The sequence below is a fragment of the Diadema setosum genome, chromosome 3 (assembly GCF_964275005.1).
Source record: "Diadema setosum chromosome 3, eeDiaSeto1, whole genome shotgun sequence".
In the NCBI taxonomy this organism is placed as follows: Eukaryota; Metazoa; Echinodermata; class Echinoidea; order Diadematoida; family Diadematidae; genus Diadema; species Diadema setosum.
In genome coordinates, this window is record NC_092687.1 from 22,379,686 (window position 1) to 22,395,934 (window position 16,249).

Here is a 16,249-nt window from a genome sequence, read left to right on the forward strand (position 1 = left end):
GCTCGATTGCTGGCGGAGACCAACTTTTCAGCTCTTGCATTTTTCCGAAAAGGAGAAATAGTGAGAGGAATAATAATGTCTAAGCTATACGCACCGTTTTCTCCTTATTTCTCACATATATGAATTTGATATAGCCTATGTACACTCTTAAAACACCCGGCCGAGTCAGAACTGACCCGGAACTGGGTCCGTTGGGGTCACACACCGTTCCGGGTCAAAAATGACTTGGAATTTGGTCATGAAGTCGACCCCGAATGGGGTCACCCTGACCCAATTCATGACTCTGAATGGGTCATATCTGACCCCATTCCTTGTAATTTCTGACCCGGAACGGTGTGTGACCCCAACGGACCCAGTTCCAGGTCAGTTCTGACTTGGATGTTTTAAGAGTGTATAGTATATTCATATTGCAATTTTTCAATTACAAAAATAAAGTACGCTGGAGGAATATCATGCGAGGACATAAATACGATATCATCTCCTTGCATGAATCTTTTCCTTCCCTCTGTCTGTTAAACTAATCCTTCCTGCATTAAATTGGCTACAACAAACAAACAAACAAACAAACAAACAAACAAACAAACAAACAAATAAACAACAACTAAATTCTGCATGTCTATCCAGTATCATCGCAGAGTCACTTTAGATTTCTAGAACTTAAGTGTTTTACCCCTTTTTGCTCCCCACCCCCCTCCCCCGAAATAGAAAGGACAAAAGATCATGGAAGCGGTCATACTACTCATGTATACTTCGGGTGATATCTTATCATTTCGGCTTCCGTTCTTACCCCCCCCCCCTCCCCTCATTACAAGAAATCGCCATCACTGGAAACTCGTGTTCATGATATTCACTGTAAGAGTACTATAAGAAATTCGTTTGAACGTACAGGCATATTGTTAAACTACATCGAAATAATGCTACCTTACTTCTCAGGGGGCTGTTTCAGGTTGATAAAGCATGCCAAAACATGCAGCAAACTGCACCATTAAAAAGAAAAAAAGAAAAAAAGAAAAAAAAATGTCACTGCTGTCGGAAAGGGGACACCCCAAACACCCCCTTCGCTCGCATACAAACTGCCCCAGATTAAATCATATGCCACTGCTAGCGGGAGGGTTGTTGGAGGAGGTATATCTCCTCCCATGCACTCGAGGCGAGAGAGATTATGCATTTTCAGAGTTGAAATTCAACGATCTGGTACACACTATGGTGAAATTTTTAGAAAGTTTTCTTAGAAAAAATAAATTCTCCGCATTTTGGGAATCATCAACGGAGTCAAAATGCTATGTTTGCCCTCCCCCCCCCCCAAAAAAAAAAAAAAAAAATCAGGAGGGCGGGGGGGGGGGGGGGGGGGCAACTGCCCCCTTGTCCTCCAAGATCGACTCGATCCTTCTATACGTGATGGGAGCTTTTGCATTTTTAGAATTCAAATGAAAATGTCCCGGAAAAACATTACCATGGAATTTGGGAAATTGTCCATCCCGAAAGTGTATACTGAATCTATAGGCCCTACGGAGAGGAACCAAGTGGGAAAGGGGTCGATTTATTGAAAGGAGATATATCCCCTCCCACATGACGGAACTTTTAAATTTGTTGGCATTGGTATGAAATGACATAATGATCTGGTGCACACTTTTTGATGAAATATTCGAATGTTTTTTTATCTCAAAAGTGCAGATTTAGTGCGCATATGGAAAGGGACCTACACAGAGGGAGAGGTTGTTGGAGGGGTCGGGTAGCCATCTCTCTCCCAGAGAGATATTTTTCATTTTCAAAATTGAAATCAATCAGTCTGGTGCACACTTTGGGTGAAATATTTGGACAAAAACGGTTTTTGATTTTTGAGAGCAAGAACAATTTTCACGTCTCAGGAATTATGTGCAGGGGCGGATCCAAAAAAACTCCGTGAAGGGGAGGCGCCTTTGCGAAATAAAAGGACTATAAGGGGGGGGGGGACGCACGCATCCCTCCCCCAATTTTTGTTTTCATTTCTTTCGTTTTAACCAAAAATAAAGGGGAGGGCCCGGGGCGCGCGCGCCCGTTGCGCCCCCTCTGGATCCTCCACTGATGTGTGTGTGTGTGTGGGGGGGGGGGGGGGTGGGGGTCAAAGTGATACTTTACGGACCATGGTCCTGATTATTATCATTTTTTTTTTCAGTATCTAGGCCTATACAGCTTCTATAAAACTTGACGGGTATATACGACCTATACTCTTATCACATTGTTAAGATATCCAAAACAAAGCAAGCCCTTAAAAGATGGGAACCACCTTTAATTACGATTGTTTTGTTTACTAGTGTCTTGGTTTTTAGATATCTTAGCCATTCTAAAACTTATTTCCATCAAATAAACTTCCAATTCCTCTTAAAATTATAGACTTTTTAACATTTCATAAAGTGGTTTCTGAATATCTCGCAAAAGAATCGCACATCAACCTGTTTCAAGAAAAAGTTTGCCTTTTATAGTTAGATAGCTGCTATCTATGCTGAGTGTATGTCTTCAATGATATTCTAACTTCCAAATAAAGATGAAATTTTTGAGACTTTTTCATGCAGACATGAATTAATGCACGAAATAAAATCAGGAGAAAAAAAATCTGTAAATTTTTATGACAATTTGAAGTGGATTCTGAACAAAGGCGTACCGTGGGTCAAGACATTGGGGGGCACCTCATGGCAGCAACATCAGAATTGCATAACTGTACAATAAATGCGAGCGAGCGGAGCGAGCGAGCTTGAAAACTTTGACATTTTACAGTCCCTAAACTGCCGTTTGTAGCTATATATAATAATATATGTATGTATATCGGGTATTCGAGCTTGGGTCTGCCTGAACCGCTATGACGTCTCCGTGGCCGAGCGGTTAAGGCGTTGGCGTTCCATGCCAAAGACCCGGGTTCGAGTCCCGGCGGAGACCAATTTTTCAACTCTTGCGCTTTTCCGAAAAGGAGGAACAGTAAGAGGAATAATAATGTCAAAGCTACGCACCGATTTTCTCCTTCCTTTCTCATATCTCATATATATATATATATATATATATATATATATATATATATATATATATATAAGTAACAAAGCTGCAACAAAGTTCATGCTGTATGACAAAAAACCGTTGGTGAATACAGCATGAACTTTGTTGTAGCTTTGTTACTTAGCTTTTTATCTTGCCAACACGTGGACTACCTTATCAACATAATATATATATATATATATATATATATATATATATTTGCTTTGGAAATTAAGGGGGTTGCACCGGGCGCAACTGCTGGCAGTTGCTGGCAGTAACACCAGGAGAATGGCATAACGGTTAAATGCGAGAGAGCGAAGCGAGCGAGCTTGACAATTTTGACATTTTGCAGTCCAAAAACTGCCGTTTGTAGCTATATTTTTTCGCTTAGGAGATTAAGGGGAGGGGCGCACCGGGCGCAACTGCTGGCAATTACTGACAGCAACATCAGGAGAATTGCATAACGATTAAATGCGAGCGAGCTTGAAAATTTTGACATTACAGTCCAAAAACTGCCGTTTGTAGCTATATTTTTTCGCTTTGAAAATTCAGGGGGGGGGGGGGGGGCGCACCGGGCGCAACTGCTGGCAATTACTGGCAGTAACATCAGGAGAATGGCATCTATAACGGTTAAATGCGAGCTAGCGAAGCGAGCGAGCTTGAAAATTTTGACATTTTACCGTCCAAAAACTGTCGTTTGTAGCTACATGTATTATATATTTTTTTCGCTTTGGAGGGAGGGGGCGCCCGGTGCGTCCCCTGGATCCGCCACTGGTAGTCAAGGGTGTCGGTTTATGTTCATGATTGGGGGAGGTATGACTAGCGAGGGGGCGTCGAAGTGACCAAGCGGGAAAAGGATGTCCAAAATCTGCACTTTATATAGAGCATCCCCTAATTTGTTTGTGTTTGTGAGTGTGTGTGTGTTTCATATAGATGGAAAAGTTAGGAAATAGCCAAGGTCAAGTCTTATTATTGGCAATGCAAGGCATTTTAATATAGACTAGTATGTAAAGCAACACTGCAAAATCAATGATCAAGCTTTGATAGCAAATGTGTGAACCTATCACATTGCGCAACTTATTAATTGCAGCGACTCTTTTTGCCATTCCGATGTTCTGAGTACACTGCGCACATCCTGCTTGTATTCAAAATGCCAACCAGGAATCACGCTGAATCACAATCTTTTGTCGTCTCCGGGCTTTTTGAACAATGTTTCACTGTATAAACCTCTTTAATTATATGGTTAAAAGAAATCTTAGAAAAATATCTTTTTTCTTGATCATCCTTTCATGTCGATTTCAAAAGCAGTTTACTAACCCTTGAATTACCATTTTGGTAGGTTTTTTTTCTTCTTTTTATTCATCTTTTTCTTTCTTTTTTTACCAGCGGATGGGGGGGGGGGGCACGTGCCCCCCAGTGCATGCCCCCACCCCCCGCCCCGTAGTTACACCACTGATTCTGAATGTAGGTAGGAAAACCAATGCATAATGTACCATACTAGTAATCATAATATCATCTGATCTCATCTGGTTCATCTGTCATGTCTGTGCGTCAATGTGCACACTTCGTGTACATGGTTACGCACCAACAATGCAATGGAAGCGCCTAGCTAGGCCTCTGTGAGCTGTGCACTCAATTACCTACTACGTGTACCTACTTACACACCGTATACACTGTGCGTGTGGTATACCATGGCAATCCTTACTCTCATTGTCAAAGCAAGGCCAAGCAACGAAGCAAAGCCTGGGTCATCTGTAATTTACTGCTGAGAGACCCACCTGATAGTAGCGAGTCTTCAATTGTATGACAGCGCATCATAATCTCATATCAGGTGAGGTGTGTTTTGTTTACCCAATTGGTACACGATATGCTGTCAGATTATATACCATGATGCGAATACAGACAGATGATTGACTAGTCTACTCTTCTACAGTAAATTTACTAACATTATTTTAGGTATGTGGGTCTACAGTAGACAGATCAATGGGTCTTTTGACATGCAATTGTCTCCTCTTGTTTGTACTGCACCAACCGCCGCTGCTGGGCTATTGACCTGCAGTCCCGTATGCGTACAGTTGCAGGACTATAAAATCTCATTTTAGACAAATAAGATTTGAAAGTATTGATGTGTAGGCCTAATGGTCATTATTTCTGCTGGACGCTGGATGGCAGTGACCAGTGTTTTCCAGATTCATGGATTAGGATTGTCCTTTTGGGTATTAAAGACAAAGTGGGTGATGATAACAATCTTTGTTTGTCTGAATAATGTTTTAATTCATCATTCATGCCCTCAAGGGTTGGTTTGATCTGGTTGGTGGTCCAATTCTGGCATTAATTCCTTTTTTAGGTGATCTATATTTGACGGGATTGAACAATTACAGAAGATCATAAGTTTCTTTATGAATTAAGCTGTAACGTTAGGTAAAAGTACAACTGCGACCAGCCCGAATACGTAAATTACAGTATAATTGTGCACAAGGAGCACCCCGGGGTTAGTGTAAGCCTGGCAATAGTGTGGCGTCTTTGAAGAGAATTCCACTTTTCAATCTTGGAGCATGTCTGTGACACTGATTGATGGTTTTCCTGTAATAGTTGGTGACAAACCTACAGTTGTAGCAGATATTCTTTGAACTTTCTCCAGGTTGGTGATGTGGGTGACTTGAAGAGGATCCCAAATGGTACAACAATACGCGAGCTTTGGGCATACGAGGCGAGGGTTTTATAGGCAATTTCTTTTGTAAATTTGGAACAGCTCCAGAGTTTAAGGTGCAAAAGACCTAAGATCTTGTTTGCACTTGAGAATGAGATTGTCTGATTGATGTGTCTTGACCAGATGAGGTTATATCTGTGTGTCAGCTGTATGCCTACATTGGAGGTAAAGGATGATGTTTCTCTTCCTGTAGGACAGAGCCACTCGTGACGTACTTGTGCCTAATTTATGTGTGGTGATGAGGGCTCCTCTTGTGGGTTATTCTCATATTCATATGACACTTTGAGCTTTTAGACTTAATCTGCCATTGTGACTGCCAATTGCACAGTGCTATGATATCTTGTTGGAAAATATCACAGTCCTTTGGAGAGATCATATGTCTATAAAGAACCAGGTCGTCCACAAACAGTCTGACTTTAGATGAGATGCAAGATGGGATATCACAAGTACGTTAAAAACAGCAGTGGACCCAAGACTGTCCCTTGCGGCACTCCTGAAATCACTGGTTGGCTGGACGAACATTGACCTTCGACCAGTATCCTCTGGGAACGTTTTGTTAAGAAGTTTTGGATCCAGTCTTTTGTTGCTCCTCGAATACCAAGGTGGTCAAGCTTGGCCAACAAGCGATGATGAGGTGCAGAATCAAATGCTTTATTGAAATCTAGTATGCAGAGATCAGCTTGACCCTTCGTGTCAAGAATTTGGGCCAGGTCGTCAGTTAATCGTACTGGTTGAGTTTCGCAGGACCTCCCTTTTCTAAACCCATGTTGGCTGTTACAAAGAAGGGAATATTTATATCCAGGTGTCCCACGATGTTGCTATCTTGCTGTCATTTAACACAGAATGATACCGAGGTACAGTTATCTTTACAATTAGTATTGGTTTCAATTTTAAAGAACCAAACAAAAATGTGGCCGTATAGAATAGAATACGCTAACCCCGGGGCTTCATGTTCGCGTGAGTCACAGTAAGGGATACTGTGTGGATGAATTACGGATATGTGTACATGAAAGGCATTATTTGCTGTGCTCCACAGGATACATCCAAGGCATATGTGATACATAATCATGATCTAGCTCAGCTCTTGGATCTGGTACAGGCAAATCTAGTTGAAGTGCTTTAGGCTACAGCTCATTTCTGTATAATCCTGTTTCAATGGTAGGCAACTGCCACTACAAGTGAACAACCTGTAAACACAGCTATGCATGGTGTACATGATTATCATGCAGGGTTGCATTGTAACCTGTGCCTACTCCATCTCCTGCAAACATTTGAGTGATGTACAATACTACATGTAATTGTGCCATTTTGTGGATCTCTGCACTGATACACACTTGATGCTTGTCATAATCTTTTATGAAAATGAGCAGTGTGTGCTTGTCACCTGGTAATGCCATAAAGGTCTGTACCCGAATGAATAACCATGGATTTAGTCTGACTGCACCAGGACCAGTTGTAAACCTTTCCGCATTTTATTGACTGTGCACTCAACCGATTTGAGAGGTAGAGGACCATAATTAGTATGCTGCATTCATGAGCTGGTACATTGTATTTTGTTATTACAAGTGGCCTATACTTGTACATCAAGTGAGTAGAATAGGCCAGGAATTTTAAAATCAGCCTACTACACTGCAACAGCACAAGGGGTTGATTCCCCATCCCCATTTAATGAATGTGAACATGAATTGCACATATACACTTCAAGGACATATTCTTTACATCGCAATATTTATATCATCTATCTGTCTATCTACACGATACATATACAGTACTTGTATAATCATATTATCTTTATAATTTTCTTTGTTATTTCAGCAACTTTGCAACATTTGGAGCTTCAGCATGCATGAGTCAGAGTTCATCCAGAGTGCAGAGTGAGAATACAACACCATAGACTGAGACCTGGCTCCTTGACAAGAGCTATTACAAGGGCAGTGGTTACCTTTCATAGCAGAATTAAAGTGTGAAAAAGCCCTAGGCAGCTGTAGCCAGCACAGAAGGACTGTATGGAGACTTTAAACAGAACTTAGGAGCATGATGAATTAGAAAGTTCTTGAAAAACAAAGACAGCCTCCCCAGTAGTGTACATTGTTTTGAGGATTAGACTTATTCTAATGAAACCATGCACTTTGTCAAGAAACAGAGTGAGGAATTGAAGTTTCTGTGTGAAACAATCTTCTGTAGTGTTTAGCTTAGCTCCTTGTATTGAGTGGCCCAGATATCAAAATAGAAAGCTAAATTTGATTTGTGTGTACCGATTTGGAAAGTACAAGTATTGCGTTTCAGCCCAATAATTGCCAGGCATAATACCTCATTTGCAAAGCATTATGTGATACATCAGGGCAGTTAAGATTTGCACCATCAGTACTAGTATTATCAACCAAATAGTGCAATCAAAACAGCATTGGACATACAAATTGTGAGATTTTCTTAGTAAATTGGTCAGTAGTTCTTTGTTCAGGCCTGTACTGCTGATGTTTAATCAATGCAATTGCAGTATAAGGTGATGTACGTGTACTCTGTTCACCCTCTTGTAATGTGGAAATTGTTTTAGAGGTAATTGACACTCTCCAAGCAGATTTGTGAGCTAGAAATAAAGTGCATCATCTTACAATGCATACAAGAAGTAAGAGTCAGTTAAAAGTCTTGGTTAAAACTGGCCGTCAAAATAAGAGATTAAAACGAAATTGTTCACGCAAAGAAAAAGGTCGTAAAGAAAATGATATAACATGTATGTACTGCCACAAGAAGTGTAGTTCCCAATCACAGCTTGGCATCCACCTAAGAGTCCACACAGGTGAAAAGCCATTTTCTTGCCAATTTTGTCACATGAAATTTTCATCTCTGGCAAATAAGAACAGACATGAAGGTGTGCACAATGGAGTGAGGCCATACAAGTGTGATGAATGCAGCAAAGCATTCAGGCAAAAGGCAGGTCTTGATGAGCATAAGAGAATTCATACCGGTGACAAGCCATATCCTTGTCAGTTTTGTAAACGTACCTTTAGGAACAGGTCACATGTGTTAGCACATCAGCGCTACCACACTGGGTATCGTCCCTTTAAGTGCTTGCAGTGTGGACATGCCTTCACTCAGAGTCAGGATCTCAAGTACCACATGCGCATGCACACTGGTGAGCGCCCCTATGTCTGTGACGTCTGCCAGAAGGCTTTCACGCGCCGTGCAATTATGCGGCGCCACCAGTTGACCCACACTGGAGAACGTCCGTACAAATGTGATGTTTGCCAAAAGTCATTTGTACAGGACCACCATCTGAAGAGGCATTCTTTGATTCATACAGGCCAGAAGCCATTCAAATGTAAATTTTGTGACGCTGCCTACAATGCCAAGTCTAACCTGCGTGCACATGAACGGCGCCATCTGGGGTTGAAGTTTAAGTGTGATGAATGCGGTAAAGAGCTGCAGCATCGGGCATCATTGGTCCAGCATCGTCGTCTTCATACTGGCGTTCGACCATTCGTCTGCCATCATTGCAGCCGAGCATTCAACTCACACACCCACCTCAAACAGCATGTGCGCTTGCACACTGGTGACCGCCCCTTTGTTTGTGATGTCTGCGGCAAGTGTTTTAGGGCTAGTAGTGATTTTATTGTTCACAAACGCATCCACACTGGAGAGCGGCCATTTCCCTGCAGTGACTGTGGAAAATGCTTCATAAAAAGCAGTGCTCTTACCAAGCATAAGAAATGTCATGCTAAGGCAGCCTAAATTACCGGTAGTGTTTTTTTTTTTTTCTCAAGAGTGATTATTTCAAGCATTCTAGGAAGTTACAATATCATGAAAGCCTTACAATGATGAAAAGTTTCCTATTCCCTTTGTCCTCTGAATGTTCAGATTTGACTCTTTTTCTATTCAGGTATTTCATTTGTCAACAAGATTTTATTTTGGATGTGAGTGTGCTCCTCAGTGGGAAGTATATTTTTTTTTTTGCTCAGAAGAACATGCTTCCTGAAATGTGGAGATTGATTTATTTTGATAGGTCCTTTTTTAGGATCATACCCCCATCCAAGAAACAACACATGATGTACTGTGAAACCACCAATCACTAAATGTTCTACCACCATGGAAGCTTTCAAAAAATACATGTGTAATCAAGATTCAACCGGCAGAATCTGTGCCAAAAGAATAAAAAAAAAAAAAATGAGGTATAGATTTTAGAATTATTTTCATCTATTTATATGAAACAAAATAAGTGTCAGTAAAGAAAAGGGCTTTAATTACATCATCACGTGACAACTCAATGATAATATCTCAAACATTCCAACATTGTATTAAATCACAAAGGTAAAAAAATCCCAGAAGACATTTTTACTCATAAAAGGAATTTAAAGGTGTTGTAGATCATAGGAAAGACAGATCATGAAAATAACCATTAAAAAATATGATTGTTTGTTACTGGGTAGATGGGTTTGAGACTCTGACCCATATGTGCAAGGTGAATTAGCAAAGGTCTGGTTATTTTTGTGTAATGGTAGAGATAATGTGACAAGGAATATTTCCATGAAATGTTTTGTCTCAGTTATGGAGAAGTTGCCCTTCTTATAACTATACACAGCCCAGTCACTGTAAAAATGCATTTTCACAGTGACTGGGCTGTGTATACAATGTAGTTACCCTTTGGAATGCTTTTTCTGCTGCCTCAATTGGACATACTGCAGACTTATGAATACACTAGCGTCCTTATTTACTTCAAAACATAAACTCTCTTGATGTTATTCTCACGTATACGAAAGTACAACTCACCACTGATTTGGAATTCATTGTAGGGTAGTGGTGGTAGTCTGATGATTCTGTATTATAGCATATAAATTAGGACACTGAAGATGATTTCTTGAGAATTATCACATTTTGCACTGAATACAGTGTATAATTACCTCCGCCAAGGGAGGAGGTTATATTTTCATTACCGTTTGTTTGTTTGTTAGTTTGCCGTGTGCAAAATAACTCAAAAAGTAGTTAACGGATTTGGATGAAACTTGCAGGAAAGGTTTAAAATGATGTACAAGTAAGAGATAATTAAGTTTTTGTAGTGATCCGAGAATTTTTTGAGAATTTATGAAGGATTTTTGATATTTTGGCAGATAGGGTCAATGAACTTGGGAGTTCAGGCTGTGCGTATTTGAGGTTTGCATGCGTGCACTAAAGTGCGTGCTCTAGTTTCTGCTAGGGCGAGGCGTCGAGGCGTGCTGTGCAGCTGAGGGATAATGACGTAATAAAGGCTTCTATATTGGGAAATCGGGCAATTTTTCATCATGTATACCTGTTGTTGGAAATCACTGATCTATATGGAAAAGCCCAAAGAACTTTTCCCCAGTGGTGGAGAGGAGAAAAATCTCTTTGGGAAAAGCAAGATCATCGGTGGAAAGTAGCTGCTTGGCGGAGGTGTGCGCTCTCAGAGTGCTTTTTTAGTTAATGGTGTGACATTGTACTAGTGAGGGGGACATGACTATTTAACCAGAAAATGAGAAAGGATAGTGAAAAAATTCATGACTTTCATGTTGAAACCAAGTAGTGTGACCTTATTGGTGCCATGTGCTGTAATGAAGTGACACTGAAGCACACATTTGAATGCACTGTTGACAGTACTCCAGACAAATTACTTGCCAATGCCATTACACTTTTGTCTACTTGATTGTGAAAGTCAGTACTAAACAGTACTAAATTATGCATTTGTTCATCTTATCTGAAAATTGATCATGTGACTGAAATGTACATGTATACATTGTATACTGCTTCTAATGGTAAGGGAAACAATAGACCATCCTAAGACAAAACCTTATTTAGGAAAGAAGTGATACAGAGCAATGTGTCATGAATAAAATGAACATTGCATCTAAAACTACATAGTGAAATCACCTTGAAGGAATGGCATTTGTACTTTCCTCTCTTTCTATGCCTTCAAATGACATTGGATGCTGCACATTACTTTTTATGGTCATTCTGTATGGTTGTCTGTCTGTCATAACAGCAATTTAACAAACATTTTACTGGATATGCCTTAAATATTGAGTCAAATATTCAGATATGAATGATAAAAGTAGCAAATTTCTGTAAATTTTGTATGTGGGTAAGAGAGAGAATAAATAGATATATATGGTTATCATGAGCTTCTGATGGCAAGAGAAACAATAGATCGTCATATAGGTAAAGACAAAACCTCATGTTAGGAAAGAAGTGATTTAACCCTAACTAGGCCGGGCTATTCAGGTAGATGATAGAGCCGGGGGGGGGGGGGGGGGGGGCCTCCCAGGCCCCCCCTCCGGATCTCGGCCGTCGACCGCGCGATCGCAACGAAAATTGGCACACGCATTGACTATGGTGTAATCTAAAGTACCATGAAGTTAATTTTTTCAAAAATTATCATTTACACTAAATTATGCTAATTTATGCATAATGATGCATGAAATCAGACAATTTGGTATAAATCACTAAATAAAGCTCAAAACAGGCACATTTTTTGTGTAAATATTCTTTTTAGTGTCCTTAGCAAATGTCAGAGAAAAAAATTGCGCAATCAGAAAAAATTTCCTAAGTATTTTATTGTTTTTTGAATTTCTTATGTATTTCTTTGTTTTTTCGACTTTATGTTTTTCATTGTTTTTTCGATGAAATTTGTCCGTGACATTGTTCCGAACAAGAAAATGCATTATTAATTGATTTTAATCCATAAAACCCCAAAATAATCATGCTTTTATGAAATTTGCCTGTAAACACAGTTTGCATTGAAATTGTACACAAATTCATGTTTTTGAGCAATTTTTGGTCTGACATGCACGTGCGTATTTATGTGCAACTTCGGAACCACACACCCGGGCATCGCAAATTTGGTGTCAAAAGATGCGGGAGACTCAAAAGAAAAAAGTCATGAAACGTCGCGGCGATAGCTTCTCGCGATAGCGATACATCGCGCGAAACGTCGAGGGGGGGGCCTCGGAGGCCCCCCCCCGGCCTAGTTAGGGTTAATATTAAAGTTGGCGGCAGAAAGCAAGCAATAACATGTTGAAATTTTTCTTATTTCATGTACATACATGTGTATCTGTGCTAGATCATGTTCAGTAGGTAGACTTTTAAGATCAATATGGTTTGATGAGAAAATACATTGTATACACATTACAACCTTTAATTCATGAAGTTAGAAGCTGTTTGGGATGAAATGCATTATTTTACACTATGAAGAAAGCATCTATTTGTCTTGTCTGACATGAGTGATTGTAATTTTGGTAATGACACATGTTGATTTATTTACTTTAAAGGGACATTCCAGACGATTTTCATAATTTCACATCATGTAGTACATAAATCGACAACTCCATGTATAGATTTACTGTATGGAATTTATTGTGGATCTTGAGCAGAGAAACAATACTTTGAAAAGCCTTAAACAAATAACACCGAACAAGGATGATGACATAGGAGGTTCACATATTTCAGAAATGTAGCAGTGTAATTTCATAACACAATACCGCTTGCTTGCAAGTTCACCTGTCTATAATCTATGCATGCCTTCTTCTTTTGTTCTGCTTCCTTGAGCCCCAACTCATGCATTCTTATGGTGACTCTGCCATGACATCATCCTTGTTCATTGCAATTGGTTCCAAATTTTGAAAATATTCTTATTCTTCATCCTAATTATCACAAATTCTGAAACTCTGTCCTCAGTAGAACTAATTTATAGTTGTTCAAATGTAAAAATCTGAAAATCAACCGGAGGTCTCCTTTAAGAAAATGTATAAAAAGCTGGTCTGAATAGATGCATGTAAAAACCCCCATGTTTCATGGGTCTTGTGAGCAAGCAAACTTTGAGAAATGACACAAGCTGACTGCACCACTAACACAGATGTCAATGTTTGGCTTTATCACACATGCAATTTAAATGCATCTCTTTTTATTGTACAGGGGTAAACAGATAGGCCTAAACTCGCGAAGATGGTTTAAATGTAGACCATGGTTAATGCATAAATACGTTTGACAGATTGCGAATGCCAACAGACGTCCAGTAAAAACGTGCGTTGATACCCGCATGTCAAAGGTACGCCTATTTCATGCTTATTTTAGACCATGGTCTAAATTTAAACTACCTCCGTGAATTTGGATCATTATGTGTTAAATGTGCTCTGCATGAAAGAATTGTGCCATTCTTGATAAATGGGTGCAGTACTATAGAATGATTGAACAAATATGCTGTTATGAATGTAAAGTATTGTGAAGTCTTATTATGATGTTTTGTGCTAGAGTGGAGCATGCTATGTGTACATGACAGGAAACAAATCAGTCACCAACAGGCCTTGAATTTCATCATGTTTGGATCAAGGCCACTTTTTTTTGAAGGGGCACAAATCCACTCAAGGGGGCACAAGTGTGTTTACAACATAATATTGTTGCCATGAATGGTTTGATTTTGAAGGCGTATGCCAGCCAGTGGGAGGGGCATGGCAGCAAATTGCCTGTGACCTGTGGGTATTTCATTGCTGCACCAATCTCAGTTGCCATGGTAATGTGAAAAAGTGTGCCAACTCATTTAGGAGTTATTTATTGTGTTTACTATTGACGAATCAATGGAGCATCAGTATGCTATTTTGTTTAGTACTTTGATAGCTGCAGTAAGTTTGTACAGGGAGGTGTAAGAAAAGGAGAGACAACTCCTGCTCTCCTTTGAAGGATGCGCGGCATCGCCGAGAAGTTATGCGCTTAACTACAGGTGGAAATCAGGTGCTTTGACAAAAGAGAGCATCAATAATCGGGACTAGCGCTCTCACATCTAGAAATAATTGCCCCTATCATTATACTGCATTTCGCTCTCTCTCTTTCAATGTGATGGCAACAATGAATTTGTGTACCTTGAATTGGAGCAGCGAATCAAAATGTAGTGTAAAACTGACAATTTTAACAGCAAATAGTTTAAAAGCACGCTGGAGCACGCTTTAGCGGAGTACTTTATTTGAAAGATCAAAATATCCCAGATTAAAGGATAGAAAACTAACATCCGGAAATGTGCGCATTATAGAAAAATATTAGGTTTTTAAGAGGGCCTAATTTTCATTTCATTTCGATTTGCGCATTACGAAGAAACTAGAAATACATGTTTATGATATTGAATTCTTTCCTAAACTACTCTTAATCAATTCGAGTATTCGATTCAAAATTTTACTGGGAAATAAAGCTTGTAATTCAACTAAAGGTGAAATGCGTTTTTTGTCTCCGAACTTCGCCTTGCAACCAGAGCGGTGCAGAGCATGACTTCAAAGCGTATAGTGGAATGCTAGACATCCCATTGTAACGCTTTGAACCCAAACATGTGTTTGCATGAATTACGAGGGAGTTGTCTCTCCTTTTCTTACACCTCCCTGGTTTGTACCATAAACAGTGTACAATGTACTTGCTCTACCATTGGACAATTAGTTGAATTTATTATCACTGTAGTCAAAATGAATTTTTTGAATACACAATAATGTCACACATTACATAGTAGTCTTGTGATATTTGACTGCCTGCCTGAGTAATCAGTACAAGTGTAGTGTTTGTGAGAGTGCTTGTATTGTGAGTGAATGAAATGAGTGTAGTGGTAATGTGAAGACAGAGACTAGGCAAAGGACACATGTCATTCCCTGCCAGGGTGACTGAGTGGGTCAAGCATTGCAGAGTAACATTGAAATATATTGTACCAACAAACAAAGAAAGAAAGAAAGAGAAGAAAAGTACAGAGACTCATGGAAACATATTTGAACATGTCCACGATATTGCACCCAACAAATAATTGGTAATTTTTGGTCCACTTCCAAGTTATATTCACCAAGGAAATCAATATCAAGATGGGGTGCATGTTTTCTACATTTTACAGTAACCTGCACCTGCTCTGTGATATTAATACTTTTCTGTACAAGAAGATATTGTCTTCTTAATTTCTAGTGGTCAAAATTTATTTACATACACACCATTCTTAAATGACAAGCGTTAATCAGGAGACAGTAAAATTCAGCAGTAAAAATGACACTGTTTTCCATATAGCTTCTGTTGCTTGACTTGTACAGTGTACATATTGCACTGTGAGGCAGGACGGAGCCAGAGTATGCTAACATTTGCACTGGATAACAATACTTTTCTAGCTTCACTTTAGTTCACACCTTCTGGAACGACAACTTTTGCAAAGTTCATGTTACTGTGTCTGTCTGTAGATGATAAGAGACTATGAATAAGTGGACTATTAACAAAGCCTAATGAACGGTGCTTATTATGAATGAATAAATTCCTTTGAAAACACATTGGGTCCCATAGTTTACAAGATTCAGATAATTTTTTTGTTCGACAGTATACAGTGTAACAGAGAGAGAGAGTAGAGAGAGATGGGGAGGGAGAGAGAGAAGGGGGGGGGGGGATGTTAACCAATAAAGATAGAAGGAAGCTCCCGGTATGAACAGTTAATCAGTAAGCCAGTTCGAGGTTCCACTTTGAGCATGAGCAGAAAAAGGTCATTTGTACCAGCAGAACATGTTTTTTTAATTCACTGAGATAAGC

General features: G+C 39.6%; 1 protein-coding gene across 1 annotated transcript; it reads left to right on the forward strand.

The window, feature by feature from the left end:
- Window positions 1–7,807: 7,807 nt before the first annotated feature.
- LOC140226271 (uncharacterized) lies at window positions 7,808–10,092 on the forward strand. The gene has a single exon (XM_072306768.1). The coding sequence runs from the start codon at window positions 8,330–8,332 to the stop codon at window positions 9,443–9,445; it is 1,116 nt and encodes a 371-aa protein (XP_072162869.1). The 5' UTR covers window positions 7,808–8,329; the 3' UTR covers window positions 9,446–10,092.
- The last annotated feature ends 6,157 nt before the right edge of the window (window positions 10,093–16,249 follow it).

Bases quoted from the DNA above. Each gene is read 5' to 3' on its own strand.
- LOC140226271 (XM_072306768.1), top strand. From the start codon at position 8,330: ATGCATACAAGAAGTAAGAGTCAGTTAAAAGTCTTGGTTAAAACTGGC.